The sequence below is a fragment of the Juglans regia genome, unplaced genomic scaffold (assembly GCF_001411555.2).
Source record: "Juglans regia cultivar Chandler unplaced genomic scaffold, Walnut 2.0 Scaffold_674, whole genome shotgun sequence".
NCBI classification, from domain to species: domain Eukaryota; kingdom Viridiplantae; phylum Streptophyta; class Magnoliopsida; order Fagales; family Juglandaceae; genus Juglans; species Juglans regia.
In genome coordinates, this window is record NW_023361600.1 from 355,170 (window position 1) to 372,576 (window position 17,407).

General features: G+C 37.2%; 1 protein-coding gene across 3 annotated transcripts; it reads left to right on the forward strand.

The window, feature by feature from the left end:
* Nucleotides 1-5,038: 5,038 nt before the first annotated feature.
* On the forward strand, nt 5,039-9,070 carry LOC108986892 (UBP1-associated protein 2B-like). 3 transcript variants are annotated; one of them, XM_018959690.2, is made up of 2 exons: nt 5,039-6,624; nt 8,725-9,070. In XM_018959690.2, the coding sequence occupies exon 1, from the start codon at nt 5,162-5,164 to the stop codon at nt 6,611-6,613; it is 1,452 nt and encodes a 483-aa protein (XP_018815235.2). In that variant the 5' UTR covers nt 5,039-5,161; the 3' UTR covers nt 6,614-6,624; nt 8,725-9,070. The 3 variants fall into 3 exon arrangements, with proteins under 3 accessions (XP_018815235.2, XP_018815236.2, XP_018815234.2); XM_018959691.2 differs by lacking the exon at nt 8,725-9,070 and adding an exon at nt 7,420-8,712 and having other exon boundaries at nt 5,039-6,613; XM_018959689.2 differs by having other exon boundaries at nt 5,040-6,613.
* Nucleotides 9,071-17,407: the final 8,337 nt, after the last annotated feature.

The following is a 17,407-nucleotide window of genomic DNA, read 5'->3' on the forward strand; positions in this document are numbered from 1 at the left end:
GGAGGAGTGTTGACCACTTAAAGGACTCTTAAGATGATAGACTCCCACTCACGAACGTCTTCATGAGTAAGAATCGGTCAACACAATCGTCCTCCACAGTCGATAGCTTCAATGGGAGATTCGTACGGTCAATGTTACGACTGGTGTACTGTGTCAACGGAAACACTTCCCACCGTCAACCCCTCTAACGTCTGCAACCCTCGTGCTCCAACATTGCCTGAAGACAGCAAAGTAATTGTCGTCTGAGGAGGGCTGCAGCCCTCTGGCTTCTGCAATCGGCGTGCTAAATAAATAGCAGATATCTGAGTGCATTACCCTTTGGCAAACTGATCCTCTGCCCGTCTGCACTCAACTTTATTTCCAATCTCTCAACTCATAGGTGCTACTGTAAACCCTTGTGTGAACATCTCCTCTGCAGGTCTAGACTGTGGTGCCCCCATCTGTTTCTTTCCTGACATGTTTCCTATATAATTTCACCATGCTGAAATCAAGATGCCCCACCAGCATCTTACTACGGAAGCAGAGCTCCTCCGCGATCAAGCTTCACGACCGAAGGCTTACCATCAAGAGATCACCAATCACGGCTCTGATGACGCGCTCTTACCGGATAAGCAACGATCTCAACTCAATCCCATCTCATTTCACCGTACAATGTTTTATAAGAATTTTGTCAAACATGTGGAGTGCATTTCGAGTCACTGCCCCCCCTACCCTTGCTAATCAGATTTTGAGTTGTTAACTGTGTAGAGTGTGTTGTATACGTAGAGAGTTGCAAATATTTTTCTACTCTTTCAATTGCATATTGCCATCTACTTTTCGTGTTGATACGGTGACCAGAAATTTACCACCTTAGGTAGGCCAACCGAAGATACGGAAGGAAATTGGATTTTGATAGTTATTGATAGTTCAGGGTTGTAAAGGTTTGTTACGACTTATTTGGTGACATTTTTCTATTTCATTGATATGCTTGGGTCTGTTTCTGTTTGGCACTAAAGAAAATGAAGCTTGGGTCTGTTTCTGTTGGACATCTAGGGGATTTTCCATTTCTTTGATATGCTTGGGTCTGTTTCTGTCTAATTTCATTGACCAAATATATCCATCCCATTCAGTTACATGGAAGTTATATGCTATATGGCTCGTTCTGTTATATGGTTGCGTTTATTTTTGTCTCATCTATGCAACTTCCTTCCATTTTTGAGTTTGATCTTTTTAAACTTAACTGATGAAGAAAAATGAGATAGTTAGATAGTTGAAGAAGCAGGTGTATTTGACTAATATGATATAATACAATAAAAAGAAGAAAAGAGTTAGAGAGAAAGAGAATTAAGTCAGTGTGGTTCTTTGCTGTCTTGTTCATAGTTATTCCTATTTTTCCAGATTTAAAATAGACTGTTTATGGTTATAAAGATATGTTCTGTTGGGCACTAAAGAAAATTTGTAGTAGAATTGACTGCTTGATTTGTGTATTACCTTTAGCTTTTGTTAGTATCTTTGGAAACTTATCTAATTCTTTGACAAATGGTTTCTAAAATAATTGCTATTTACATGCATTTGTGAAAAATAACTACATTGCTTATATTAAAAACAGTATAGGTAATTGTTATGTTTTGACAACAGTAGAAAAAGTTCAAGACTTACGGTTTTCAGAACTACGATGTCCTTTGCACGATTTTTCTGCATTATTCCTCAACGCAGGAACCCCCCCCTAGAGAGGAGGAGTAGTGGCTGGATGATGAATTGAGGGTCTAGGGGCCTGTGTTTGGCATAGGCACTGGCACAAACTCGGCCATTGATCTGGATGACATCAACATGACTGGCTTGCCTCACGGAGGGGGTCGTAGCCGAGGAATTCTTGTAGGCAACATAGGGAATTGGCAGGGCCGTCAATCTCACCAGAGCTTAGCAATGCTTTGCAAACAATTGCCACCAGTGTTGCGGCACGGACATAGTTGGATGCTAAGATGTACGCTACATGCAGTTCGAAACGCAGTAGAGGCGAGGGTTCAAATAATGGGTTTGATGCAACCTTTAATAGTATTGCATAGTGTATGAAAATTTTGCAAGAAATTACCCCTCCGCTACCACCGAACCTTCGTCTTCGTGCAGTGAAACTTTTATGGGTCCTAATATTCTAACTGCCTTCCAGCACATGACTCCAGAGTTGAGATTATAGTGGGTCTGGTCGCTATACTGACCACACATCTCAGGCCCCCACTTTTATTTTATCGAAACATTTTAATAAGTTGTAGTTTTCAAATTTTAGTGCGTTGCTTGATTTTATTTTCGTTGTATTATTAGTTGAGTTGATTGCTAACACTTATTTCATATTTGCTAATTTAAGTTCAAACATTGGCCTGCGTTTAATGAAAGTACTTGCTAAGTTGATAAAAATATTTATTTTATTGTTTGTAGTATGTTAAACAAATATAATATTTATTTGTGTTTAATGTTTGCGTCGACATTCTTTTGAAAGGTGTAGAATAGACAATGATAGTTGGTGGAATGATGAGGTAAACACCGATGAGAATAAGGAGGGCTCTAGTAGTAACCCTTCAAATACATTTGATGCAAATAGATGGGCAGATTGAGACACATGGAGAAGCCATGATGCTGATTTATACAAACAGGTGGCCATTCTAAGCATGGTCGTGGCGAATCAGCAATATTATGCCCAACCTCTTATGCCTTGATCATAACATAACATTGGCTTGCATGGAAGGGGGTACATCATCGCAATCTTAAATGGACATCCTAACAACTGTTATGAGATGTTCTGAATGGAGGTATATGCATTTTGAGCCTTATGCAATTGGTTACGTAGAGGTGTTAGCTTGCATGATTCGTCATGAGAGGTCTCTGTTGAGGAAGCCTTATGAATGTTTTGCTACACTGTCAGACATGGTGTGGTTCAACAAAATGTGGCTGATCGGTTTCAACATTTGATTGAAATCGTAAATTGACATGTATATGTAGTAATGCCTGTCGACTATCGCGCCAGGTGATTCCACCAACTCAGATGACTGAGGTAATACCTTATATTCAAAGAAATCCCAAACATTATCTATGGTTCGAGATAAATTCTTTTTACATGAGCTACTTTTGTAGGTTAATGAGTGGGAAGTGCAGTTTACAAATGTCGTAATGTTTTCAATACACGATTTTGAAAGTTTATGCAAATTTAACAAAAATCTGCAAAAATGTCTTGGTGCAATGTATAGGGTCATGATCGACGCATCTGTGCTCGCTTTAGTAACTAACGCATATCTAAATCGATATCACCGGGTTGCCCAAAATCTATTGTGTTTCTGTGATTTCAATATGAAATTCACATTTTATACACGGGGTGGGGGGTACAATTCATGATACTTGCATTTTAATTAATGCGTTAAGGTGTCCGGGAAACAATTTTTCAAGGCCTCCAAATGATATTTGTATACATTATTTAATTTGTACCTTCCAAGTTTGCGGTAATTTATGTATAGCATCTTTATAAAAGATTAATGTTTTACTAAATTCTTAGGTTGTTATTATTTAGTAGATTTTGCATTTTCTTACACTGAAGGATTTATGCCGCCGTATCTAAGGGTGAGGTACTATAGATCTGAAAGTTATGGCAATCGTACCTTTCAAGGAAATAAATATCTATTTAATTATCGGCATTCATCCATTTGGAATGTCATTGGACGAACTTTCGGTGAGTTGAAGAGATGTTTTCAAATTTTAAATTTAATGGCCCCATACCTAATAACTCGGCAACGATATCTTATTGTTGCATGTTGTATGATACATAACTTCATCCGCACGGTTATACCTGATGATGAGCTATTTGTGTCATATAGCGATCCCAATGACTACCCAGATATGAATGCTGATCATAGCACCAGTGAACAATCTCATATTCTTGACATGTCGACTGCATCGGCACAGGTGATAACTGCAACCAGGGATGCTATTTATCTATGTGGGTGCATAGTACTGGACAATAAGGAAACACCTAATTTTCAACATGGTGTAACAATGTTTTTGTTCATGTTAGCATCGAACAATAGATCCTAAATTGGGGACACTTTATTTACATATATCGATAATTAATATAGAGATATTATTTTTTATTGGAAATGCATCTGCTGTTGCATCGTAATTAAACTTGAAGTACAAAATCAAATATTAGTTTTTACAAATTTACTCGTACCAGTGCTCTTACTATTTATTAGAAATTAAAATTAAAATAATTTGGGCATTATAAAATGTGGGAATGTAGTTTTTTTTTTTGTATTGGAAAATTTTGCGTCCTGATAGTTTTTATTTATTACTAAAAATGATGAGTGAAATAACTATATTGTGCATGTGGGTGAGTTTTTTTTATTTTTCTCCCACTGAGTCTATAATGTTTTTACTACTAATTAAATAATATGTAAATAAATAATGGAATAAAGTATGGGCATGATACTGTTGTAATTTTATTGATAATTATTCTATTTTGTATTTACAAATTTGGAATAAGAAAAATTTTGCATACAAAAAGTAGGAGAAATTTATTTTTTTACATGTATTGAGAAAATTTATATTTGATTTATGTTATTTATGAGTAACAAATTTAATAAATTAATTATTCAATCATTACAATAACTTTTAACTTATTAGTAGAATTCATATATTTTTTAATTTCTTATAAATATATCTAAATTTATCTTAATATTTAAATACATATAAATTTATATAAAACTCATTCTACTATCTCAATTTATTATTATTTATATATAGAAAAAAGCTATTATGTCTACCAAATTTGACCGCTCTATTTGACTGTTTCGTAAAAAATAAATTTTTTAACTTTTTTTTATTTAATAATTAAGAAATTGATTTTACTGTATTAGTATATTTTTTTATTTTTTAAAAATATTTAAAAAATATGAATAAAAAAATTATAAAAATTATAAAAATAACTAACGATATAAATAAGTGGTAAGCAGCAGTCTTAAAAATAATTAATCTCAAAATAACTCAAAATCGAAAGACAGCCTCAAAGATTTCAGTCCGATCCGACCCTTTAAAATCCAAACAGGGGTCTATTGCTCAGTGATGATAGAGTGAACACGCTCCACTGTCCCCTCCCATCTCAAACCCTAAATTAAGAAAGAAATCCCCTAATTTCTCCGCCATGGCCAAGAAGCGCAAGCTGCGACCCTCTGACCCCGAGCCCACCAAAGCCCCCGAAGCCGAGCCGCAAGAAGAACAGTCACAGGAGGCAACTGTCCCTGTAGAAGAGGAACAACTACAATCCGAGCCAGAGCAAATCCAGGGAGGAGACGCGCCCCAGGAGCAACAAGAGGACATGGCTGTGGAAGATTCCAAAGAAGAGGAACACGAGGAGCCCCGGGAAGAGGAACAAAAAGAAGTAGGGGGAAAAGAATTGGAAGGAGAGCAAGAAGAGCACGAAAACCTGGATGCCTTAAAAGAAGCCCAAACCGTAACAGCAAATGGAACCGAGGTAAAGGACGAAGAGGAGGAGGACGACGAAGAAGATGACGAGGAACCTGTGGAGAACCTTCTCGATACCTTCTCGAAGGATCAACTTCTAACCCTCATTAAAAAGGCAGTGGACAAGCACCCGGACTTGATCGAGGGCGTGCGCGAGCTGGCCGACGCCGATCCGGCCCACCGCAAGATCTTCGTCCACGGCCTCGGCTGGGACACCACGGCTGAAAACCTAATCTCTGTCTTTGGCAGTTACGGTGAGATCGAGGATTGCAAGGCCGTCACAGACCGCGTCTCCGGCAAATCCAAGGGCTACGCATTTATCCTTTTTAAGCACCGCAGCGGAACCCGCAAGGCCCTCCGGCAGCCTCAGAAGCAGATTGGTAATCGCACCACCTCCTGCCAGCTTGCCTCCTCAGGACCCGTCCCAACCCCACCGCCTGTAACCCCTCCGGTCTCGGAGTACACCCAGCGTAAGATTTTTGTGAGCAATGTATCGGCCGAGGTCGATACTAATAAGCTGCTCGACTTCTTTAAGCAGTATGGGGAGATTGAGGACGGCCCACTGGGGCTCGATAAGCAGACTGGGAAGCCTAAGGGTTTCGCTCTTTTCGTGTACAAGACCGCAGATAGTGCGAAGAAGGCTTTGGAAGAGCCGCATAAGAACTTTGAGGGGCATACATTGCATTGCCAGAAGGCTATAGATGGTCCTAAACAAAAACATTATCACCAACAACCACCCTTTCCTCATCATCAGCACTCGCATTACCATTCTAGAAAGGAGAAGAATAAGTATTCCTCGGCCGGTGCGAGTGGGCCTGGCCATGGGCATTTGATGGCACCGTCAGGCCCCGCGATAGGGTTCAATCCACAGGGACTGAACCCGGTTCTGGGTCAGGCCTTGTCTACATTGCTTGCTACCCAGGGAGCTGGTTTGGGGCTCGGTAATCTGCTTGGTGGTCTCGGTGGCGCCCCTGTGAACCCGGCGGGGCCACCAGCAGGATATGGGAATCAGGCTGGAGGGAGCTATGGGAACCAGTCGCTGATGCAGGGTGGATTTCATAATCCACAAATGGGGCAGAGCAGTGCTGTTAGGCCTCACCCGGGCAGCGGTCCACCATACATGGGTCATTAGGTGAGTATCAGGTACATTGGTAGAATCTCTCTCTCGTTTACCTGTGCTACTTGTTTACGATCTATTTAAGTTGACAGTATCTTGTGGATTTCGGTTTTGTGATTGTGAAGAAAGAGAATATACCAGCGTAAGCTGTTAATCTGGTAATATGTTATGTAGTTGAGAAATAAAGAAATATAACGTTGTGGGGGCACGTTTCAACAACTTTTTATCCTGCAAATAACTACTTGGATAAGTTGTTTTAATTTCCTTGAAACAGAGTAATTTTGGGACCGTTAGAACTTAGATGTATTGTAATAAAGTGCGTTTGTTGAGATTTTTAAAATGCTTCTAATTGCATTCAATCAGTTATTAGTTTTTGGACTAATTTATAAAATGCACATGAAAACTGTGCCCTCCTGAACTGTTTGGATGTTATCTAGTTTTACTTGTATAAATGATTTTCTAAATATGCCAAGTCTGTCTTAATGTTTTCTGGTGCTCTGTAAATTGTGGCTTCCAAAATTCATTGGCTACGGTTGCTAGGCTCAATAAGATCTTTACTTAGGATGTTGGATTTAATGTCTATATTTAGTAATGTTAATTATTACAGTCATGGTCTCATGACTGTAATAGCCTATCGTACTTGATTTAATTTCATGCTACAAGTTCATGTTGCCCTTCTGTTTACCTTAAGGATATATAACATTGACTGTTACTGGCTGAGATTTTTGAGGGAGAAGGTGGAGGCTTGAGAAAAAATTGCTCCTGAGAATGCACAATTTTGTCCTCTAGACATTTATTTCTTCCCCCTGAATTACGTACAGGGAAGGATGAGGATATGTGGAGAGGGGATATATGAGAGGGGTTTATTTGATTCAACCTAGAAACTTGTATAAACCTGGTAAATCTCTTATAACTTGTAAGTCACTTTGGTCAAGAATGGAAGGGTAGCTAATCATTGGGATAGGTCTTTGAATCTTGCATAGCAAACTAGAACATTGTTGGTATTTGTAACTGAGACCTTTGTACATGATACTGATATTACATTTATATGTAGTCCTTATGATGGTTCTTGTATACATAGTCATCCATGTGCATAAATCAATTGTATTGGTTTGAGGCATGGTCCTCTTAACCCTTGTGATCATGTTGGTTCAATATGTGGACCGTAGTTGTGTAGGTTAAGGATGTAATGTGTGGCAGCTCTCTTCTGCAAGGTAGTGTTCATTGTCTATGTGGCCTTTCCTAATGTTTATGGGATGATAATCATTCTGAACCCATTGGATGTCTTACCTTGTTCCTTTTATTCATGCTTTACGGTATTGTCTTATACTTACCTGTATCTTGTGTTCAGATTATTGCTATTTGCTTATTGGGGTTTGGTTGAGGTTTATCCGTGTGAGGGGTCTCTCACTTGAGGTTATTTTTGTGGGGGTAAAAGTGATTTTGACATTGCAGAAGTTTATTGACCCATCATTTCTTCTGACTATTGATCTCTTCATCTTTTCTTATTTACCGACCAGCATGTAGATTTGGTGTCCTGCAGTTACAGCTACTTTACATTTGCATTGAAACATGACTTGTAATAACTCTGCAAGTGCATCTACTCGGTCTTTCACGTTTTCATTGTTGTGTATATGATTCATACCTCACTAAAGATACTGATCAAGATCTAGGTCCCATATCAGTCCTTAGCATATATAGAAAACCAGATTTTTTTTAACCTGTCGTTCTGACCTTATCTTAACTCTTTTGGATTTCTCACCTTATTTGCTTTGAATTGGAAAATTGATTCTAGATGTTATATAAATTTTTTGTTTAGTTTTACCTCGCATAGCAGTAAATCAATTTTTATTTAGCAATGGCCGTTTCTAAATTTTAACTCCATTCCCAAGATTGCTTTCTAACTATTATCAATCCATTGTTCCATAATGACATCTAAATCATGTTATTTCAATGCTTCATTTTGCTGCAAAATTAAATTTTAATTGAATAGAATAAGGGACAACACAAGAATGTCTTACGAGCAACTTCTATCATTTTTTCAGTGTTTATTTTTATGTCCTCTTCCACTGTAAATAGTTGGTTTTGAATTTAGTCTTTTTATGCGTTATGTATTCATTGTGCAGATCCCCTCATAGATGCATCAAATATTTTGTTTTGGACTCTGGTGATTCTTCTGAAGTTCCTGGCACTCTTGCAAACGGCATCTTTAAATTTGTGCTGGAAAGATATTATTTGCCTACTAAAAGACCAGAATCTTAAACTTGTATTTTCTTTCTATTTTAGTACTTTTCTCCCCTTCACATATTTTCAAAACAATGTACTATGATTGGTTCCAATATCTTGCTTCCTAAAATGTGTTGGGGTACTGTTATAACTCTTGAGGCAGAGAACATCATGTCTTCATGATTTTAAGTTTGTTACTAAACACTTTTTTCCCCAATTATTGCTTCCTTGGATTGACAAATTCAAGCATTTGTGGTTACTTTCCTCTTTGACATCATAATAAGCATGTAAACATCTTTTTGGTTACTTGATGAATTTCATCATGGTTTGGAAGACATTTTTTGATATTCTTATTTTTCTTATTGTGAGGTTTTCTGATGTTTTAGGATTGCATCCATGTCTTATTTGCATGAATTATCATATTTTGCAAGTCGTGTTTGTTTTGGAAAGCGTTTTCAAGTGGTTTGATGCCACTGCTCTATATGATTATATTGGGTATTGTGAAGCCAGGAAGTGCAATTTGGATTTAGACAAGGTAATCAAGATTTCAGTAAATTTTGTGTATTCTTTTCTCCTTTATGTGCAGTGGAAGTAGCTATAGTTGCAAGAATTTGACAACTATCTCATGTTTTCTTATCATGTGCTTTATGTTAGTCATTTTTTTTTTAATCTCTCATGGAATGATCATTGGAATCATTGGTGCTTTATTACCTTGATAATTTTTTTTTTTATTGGCACTGGGTGTATGGGAACAGAGTCCCGACTCATCCCGGGGGTGCACAAACCCTCGACAAGGATTTACCCGCAAGTGCACTTTGGGTAATTCAAGGGGAAAATCTCCCTGTCTGATAGCCCCTAGAAATTGTTTGCACCCAAGCGGATTTGTTAGACATGGGGGGAGCATACCCCAAACCCAAGTCCTTTATCACTTGATAATTTACAACTATTTTAAATTGCAATCTACTGAATTTTTCAAGGTCAGAGACCATTTTCTTAATTGCTCAACTTCATTCGCATTAGAAGAGTTTCTAGAAAACTTGGAATGAGGTTTGAGCCAAAAATAAACACATTTCGTTTATCTGAGCTCTACAGCCAATGAGTTCTTGCTCAATTTGTATTTTGTTCTCTCATAAAAAATGGGAGCAGAGTGAGGTGGCAGAGTGAGGTGGGTTAAGACCCGTTGAATTTGCTACATCCTAATGAGTTCATCCCATTCTTTTTAGGATTGTTCTAGAGATATCTTTCTTGTTTCCAAGATCTCTTAGATTTTTTGCCCCACCTTCAGACCAAAAAGAAGTCCTACATGTTTTCATGCCTGCCATTGGGTGGATGAGCAGTATTTTTTCCTGTAACATCATCTTACATATGGAAATACTTTCTTTTGGCCATTACATATGCATAGCATTCCGGGAATATGAAACTCTTCTCTGATTTGAGAGGGATGGATTGGCTTGTACAAGCATCGAACCTTTGCAAGGACTTGATGGAGGTGTGCGTCTATATAGCATTGATATTCTGATTGTAGCAACCTACTGATGGATTAGCCAACTTCCATGATCTTCCTTGGTGAGAAGCAAAAATCCAGCTGTTGCACTAGGAGGAGGTCACGATTAGCCTGTGCCTGTGTGTGTATTCTTCTGGAATGGCTGTTGATTTTTGGGATCAGATACCTGGGTCTCTTTTAGTTGGGAATTTCCTTGGGTATCAACGACATCTTTCTGCTGTGGAATTTTCGAAATAGATTATTTGCGTATTAAAATAGAATTCATTTTACTTTCAAAGTCCTAGGGAACACGAGACAAATTAATAAGTTGAGTTATGTAATTTTTTGATGGCAGTGTCGTAACTCTAGTAGTTTTTATGCTTTTTGAATAGTTTACTTGGTATTGCGGATTTTAGGCAGTGATATATTGTTGTTGCCTTATCCTACACTTTTTTGGTCCATCTGAAAGTAGGATTATTATGTTCCATGCCTTTCTTTTAGGACATTGTGTTTTTTAGAAGGGATTTGCTCTTTTGCTTCATTGTGTGTCTTCCGCCTCTTATATTTCTAGCGTATGGAAGGATCGCATTTAAACATGTCTTGAATGGTTTGGTAACTTGTTTGTTTGGTAACTTGTTTCTTTTTAATTGTTTGATATTTTTATTCCTTTCTTTTTATTTTTGTCTTAATATTATCTTTTTAATTTTGTGGCCTTTCTTAACACGTTTTGCCTCAAATGTTTTTACATGTCTCGTTGGTTTTTAATGGAGTGACGGCTAGACTGGCGAGGAATTGAAATGCCAGTGTTGGCACATGCATTTTTATCACTCTGCATTTAAGCATGCAAGCAAAGGGCATCAAATTGAGTTTCTTCAAATATAGGGATGTATTGTGATAGAAAACAATTGCAGAAAAACTGAACAATTATACCGTATCACATGCAACAATTTGATGGGATTATTTAAGCCTTGTTCACTTTCACAAAATTTCTCTTTCTCATCTCATCTAATCATTATAATCTTTTTAAATTCTTATATAAAATAAAATAAAAAAATTTAACATTTTCAAATCTTAATATAAAAATAATATTAAAAAAATATATTCTAACAATATTTTATTTAATTTTTAATTTTATCTCAATTTATCTTATTTCACTTCAATTCATATGTAAAAACAAACAAACGAGTCCTTACTTACCGTATTCATAGATGTAACAATTATAAATGGTTTGGATTTGTGGAACGTAAATCCAGAATACATTTTGCGGAATGGCATCGAGACGGATCCTTTTTTAATGCAATTAACCCTTTGTTGTTCTCATTTATTATTAGGGCATGTTACAGAGAATTAATGCCGTTAGTTGCTTTATTATTTATTTTTTTATATTGCATATGGAAAAAAAAATGGATTTGGATTTTAAAATTACAAACTTTATTGATTTTAAATTTTTTAGTTTTGATGCATTTTAGTTTCCCTCCATTTCACCTAAATTGTCTTGTCCTTGGTGTTGTAATTTTAAGGGTTTTTTTTTTAATTATTATTATTATTATAGGAAATAGATTTCATTCGTTCATGAATGCAAAATTACAATTGTGACCTTATATATATCGGAAAAATTCTAGATTACAAGTTAATTACTTAAGGTTGGGGTCTACCAGTGCACAAATTTATTTGTTGCTGATATGGTATTAACTTCTATAATTCTCTACAAACAATTGGTTTGAGAGACCATATTATGTCTAAAGGAGAGATTTCAAACCCCATCTTCAGAGGAGCAGGGGACTTTCATTTTATGGACAAAATGTCTAAGTTCTTATTTATTTTTTATTTTTACCTAAACAAAAGAAAATAACAATAAACATTAAAATAGATGTGAAAATGATGGATTGTAACTATAGATTTGAATTTTCAACTTGAAGGAAAGCAAAAACAAAAAACAAAAAACAAAAAACAAAAAGATTGTGGTGGCGCGTCCTTGGTCCATGCTAAGAGTGTGGCGGTCAGTTGAATCTAAGAAACTGAGGTTCCTGGTCCCAGAAACGCCTTGTATGGCGGCAGTAGAAGCTTCCTGGTGCGGTGGTGTGTGGATCTCACATACTTTTATGACCCGCGCGTGTGACTCACGCATCGCTCCGTTCGCAAAAGCCTCGGACGTTCGAAGGATCGGCAGCTTGGAAATCCTGCGAAGGGGCGCGTGGTGGTCGCTAGGTTTTGAAAAATAGCAGATTGGCGTTTTGTCATACTTTAGAGGGTAAAAATAAACAAAAATTGAAAAATAAAGAGTTACACAATCTCTTATCTAACCAGATGGGAGGAGGGAGTGAGGATCCGAAGCACCACACCCATGCCCCCCCTCCCTTTCCCTCGGTGTTGGGTTTTTACTGGGGACTCTTTGGAGAGAAAAATGAGAGAGAGCTTTCAGTTAGGGTTTTTTTCATCTTGTAATTTCAAGGAAATGATTTACATTCGATTTGGTGAAATTATAAATTTGTTTTAGTTTATGATCTAAGTAGGAGATTTGGATTTTAAAGATCATATCTTAAATTCTCTTCCTAAGATCCAGCGGTCAAAGCCTACCGCTATTGAGTTTGGCAATCTTAATAATTTTAGTCAGAATTTTACTCAATTATATTTATACCAAAACAATTTCAAATGTTAAGATGTCTTATCTCAATATTTTTATAATTTTTAAACTTGAGAGAATTTTCCCAAAATTCAAAAAAAAAAAAAAAAAAAAATCTAACAAAAAATTTAATATTATTCTTTTCGAGCAGTGCTATTTGAAAATCTTTATACTAAATACTATTTACATGACATAATTTGATTTATAAGATTTAAATTTTAAAATTGATCTTCCAAATTAAATTATGTCGTGGATGGTGGTGTGTGGTATAAAGTCTTCGAAATATAATTATTCTTTCAATGGGCCTTGTGTTTTCAAATCCTAATAAAAACATCTCAAATTCAAACTTATTTATAATATGTCAAATGACTTCTACAAAATCTCATAAATCCTTTTTTAAAAGTCTTTTTTGGAAAAATTAGATTTTTAATAGCAGTTTATTTAAAGAGTTATAAGTTCTAAAGTAAATTTTAACCATTGAACCATCCAAACAGATTAGTTTAACAATAAATTTTCTTATAATATAAATTTGCTTAAGATTTTGTAAATAAATAGCACAAATAAAGTAGATAAACACCTTTGTTTCAGTTAAGCTATTCAGTCACCCACACCTACATCATTTGACCGTTCTCTATACATACAGTTCCTAGAGGCTAGAGCAGTGAGAACATTTATATAGAAAGTGGCTAATAATGCTACTAAAAAGCCAATCATAAGGATGACACATGCCCGGTCTGCAGACTAGAATCGGAAACAGTGGAACACGTTACGCGGCAATCAAAGATATATGGGGCTCAAGTTGCAGGAAAATACAAAACAAAATAGTCGGTGTGAAAATATCAACCTAGTATAGGAATGCTGCAGCCAGAGCTGGAAGAAACTCTCACGGTGTTTGGTGGCGAGCTCATGGAACCAAATGTACTACTGAGAAAGAACGCAGAAGGTTCACTTGGAGAATTCCAAGATGCCAATGGCGGACAAAGGTCAGATGATCACAGATAAAACCTGGATGGACAGAAGTGGATGGCACCTAACGTAGATTTACTATAAAGCCAATTGGGATGTGGCAACAGACCAAAGAAGAGGAGGATAGGGACTCGAAAGGGGAAGTCATAGCTACAATGAGGAAGGGTACTTGCATATTGCATTGCAGTGGTGGCAGAAGCAAAGGCAACGCTTGACACAAGTATTTTTATGTCTAGGGGTGTAATCGATCCGGTTTGATTCGGTTTTGGAATTATTTTATAACCGAACCGGTATTCACTCTTTTTAAGATTTGAAGAACTGATACCGCACTAATTACACCCTTAAACCGGTACTTCCGATTTTATCGATATTAGTTTGGTTCGGTCTAGTTTTTCCAGTATATTATATATATATATATACACTGACATATATATATGCTATATATAATATACTATATATGTTATAGTATATAATAATATAGTGATAGTATAGTGATATATTATAGTATATTATAATATATAGTGATATAGTATTAGTATAACTACTAATACTACAATGATTTATATAGTTATTTATATATAGTGGATTACTATTACTATTAGTATATATATATATATATATATATAATAGTATCATATAGTGTATTTGATTATGTATGTTAGTGATAATATGATGGTTACATACATTTTTTATATGAGTGTATCTAATCAAATGTATAGAAATGTATTTATAAAAAAAGAAATATATTATAATTTATTATGCTATAAAATGTATTTATCCTTAATATGTATATAGTTTATATTAATAACATATGATCCAATGTTCATGTTTAAAATTAAAATTTTATGTCATATTAATTTTATGTTATTAAATTAAAACTTTTAGTGATAATTTTATATCAAATGTTATATTAAGATTTATAAGATTAATTTTATGTTATATTAAATGTTATATTAATTTTATATTATACATGAATAATAGGGTTTTAAAATTTAATGTTATCTTAATTATCAATTTAGCATATAATATAATATTATTTTATATATAATTATATGTATTATATATAAAAAATATAAAAATTATATATAATATAGAAAATCATATAAAAAATTTAAAAATATATCTATATATATATGTATGAACCGGTCTAGTGCTAGAAAAAGGAAAATCAAAACCGGATTGGTTTCGACTAGTTTTGAGAAAAATGGAACCAGTATTGGATCGAACCGATTTTTTTTTCACCCCTATTTATGCTTGAGGTTGAGAGTTGGGGCTCCAAGAACTTGTTGGAGGGGATATTGCTCTACAAGTTGTCTGGACCAAGAGGACCAACAAGATCAATCGGAGCAGTTATGGTCATCTAATAGAAGCTGCCCAGTAACCCCAGCAAACCTGCTAGCTAAAGATGCTTTGCATTGTACTGAAGATGTTCCTCATTGACATAGAGAATATACCTCTGTTGATGCGAGAAAAGTCGTACAACAGGCCGAAAGGAGAGAAAGAGTCATTCCCGGCCCACTGGTCGACTTGGGCTTGATTAGTGTTGTTTGGAGCCCTGTCAGTGTTTCGGTGCGGTTGTATGATGTCGATACGTACGTACATGGCGGTAAATGGAAAACAAGTGCAAAGAAAATAAGAGAAAGGGACACAGATTTACATAGTTCGGCATGTTGCATATATCCACGGGTGTTTGAGGAGGAAAAATCTATTATAATATACTTGTTTACAGTCTCTCACAACCTCTCATTTCTCATTGTACAAAAAAAACTAGAGATCTTTTTGCTAGAGAAGATTTCTTCCTCGAGAGGTTGAAGAAGAACAAGAAGAGATTGTCCTTGGTCATCTGGTCCCTTGCTTTTATCTCACCCCTCCTTGCGCATGCCTGCCTGTCATGATGTGACTGATCCTTTTGCGTGTCTGTCAGCGGAGGTGAGGTCTGACCCTTGGCGTGTTTGAGCATCCCTTCTTGTTCCCACTTCCTTCTAACACCCTCCTCTTACACCTCCTGCACCTATGGTCACTTCTTGCCTCCTACTTCCTTCCTTTCCATTTTGTCCTCTAGTGTGGCTTGGTGGGCTGGGTCTAGCCTTCAACATTATTTTATTCTCTACAGATGCTTGCGATTCTTAAGGGTGACTAGTTCCAACAAAGACATTGAGAATCCTTAAGATAAAATATGCAACAAAGGTCGTCAGTAAGAAAAACAAATTTCAGAAACGGGTTCTTCATTCTCCATTCTGCTTGTGTTAAGCAATAAATGCCTACGGGGGCGAATTTAGGTGGGAGGTGTGTGCGGCTGCTTACGGTGCAAGTGCAGATGTGGCGGGAGGTATACTCGACCGTTTATGATGCGAGTGTGGAGCTCGAAAATGTCAGAAGGTGGACTTGACTGTGTGAGATGTGAGTGCGGAGCTCGGATGTGGCGGGAGGTATACTCAACCACGTATGATGCAAGCGCAGAGCATGGATGTGGGGGGAGGTGGACTCGATCGTGTGTGATGTGAGCGCGGAGCTCGGATGTGACAGAAGGTATACTCGACCTTGTATGATGCGAGCATGGAGCTCGGACGTGGCTGGAGGTGGAGGTGGACTCGATTGCGTGAGATGCAAGCACGGAGCTCAAATGTTGCAGGAGGTATACTTGACCGTGTATGATGCGAGTGCAGAGTTCAGACGTGGTGGGAGGTGGACTTGACAGCCTGAGATGCGAGCCCAGAACTCGAATGTGGCGGGAGGTATACTCGACTACATATGATGCGAGTGTGGAGTTCGAACGTGGCGGGAGGTGGACTTGACCACGTGTGATGCGAGCATGGAGCTCGGATGTTTCTTGTTATTGAGAAGTGTATGTTCATTCAATGTTTTGTTTTCGATTTACTGTTAGTGTTGGAGTTTGTGTGAAGTAACCCCCACAAAGTAGTTAGAGGGTCTATCGTCTGGGTCCACCTTAGGCAGTTACCAAACCCATCGACTTGTTCCCGAAGGTAACCCTTGCAAAGCAGTTGTGGAGCTCGGAGGCCCGTTAACTTCGAAGGGTCATTCCCGGAGGTAACCCGCTAGTAGCGGTTATGGCTCGAGTGCGACATTTGGCTTGATGACACGAAAGTCGACAAGTCTAGGGATTTGTGTCTGACTGGTCGTGTGGGTGAGCCCTGAGGCTCTAGTCGGATTAGTGCATAGTGGCGAGTCTAGAGACTCGGCTTGTAGCATGAAGGTAAAAAAATCAAGAGACTTGTGTCGAACTAGTTGTCGATGTGGCATAGCTCAGAAGGCCCTGGCGCTAGCTAATGCATCGTAGCAAGTCCAGAGACTGGGCTTGTAGCACGAAAGTTGGCAAGTCAGGAGACTTGTGTTTGTCTAGTTGTCAATGAGGTAGAGCTCAGAAGGCCCTGGCCCTAACCAATGTATCGCAGTGAGTCTAGAGACTCGTTTTTGCTAGCGCGAGGGTTAACAAATCTAAGGACTTGTGTTCGATCGTTGTGTCACGAAGAGTCTAGGGACTCAGCTTTGC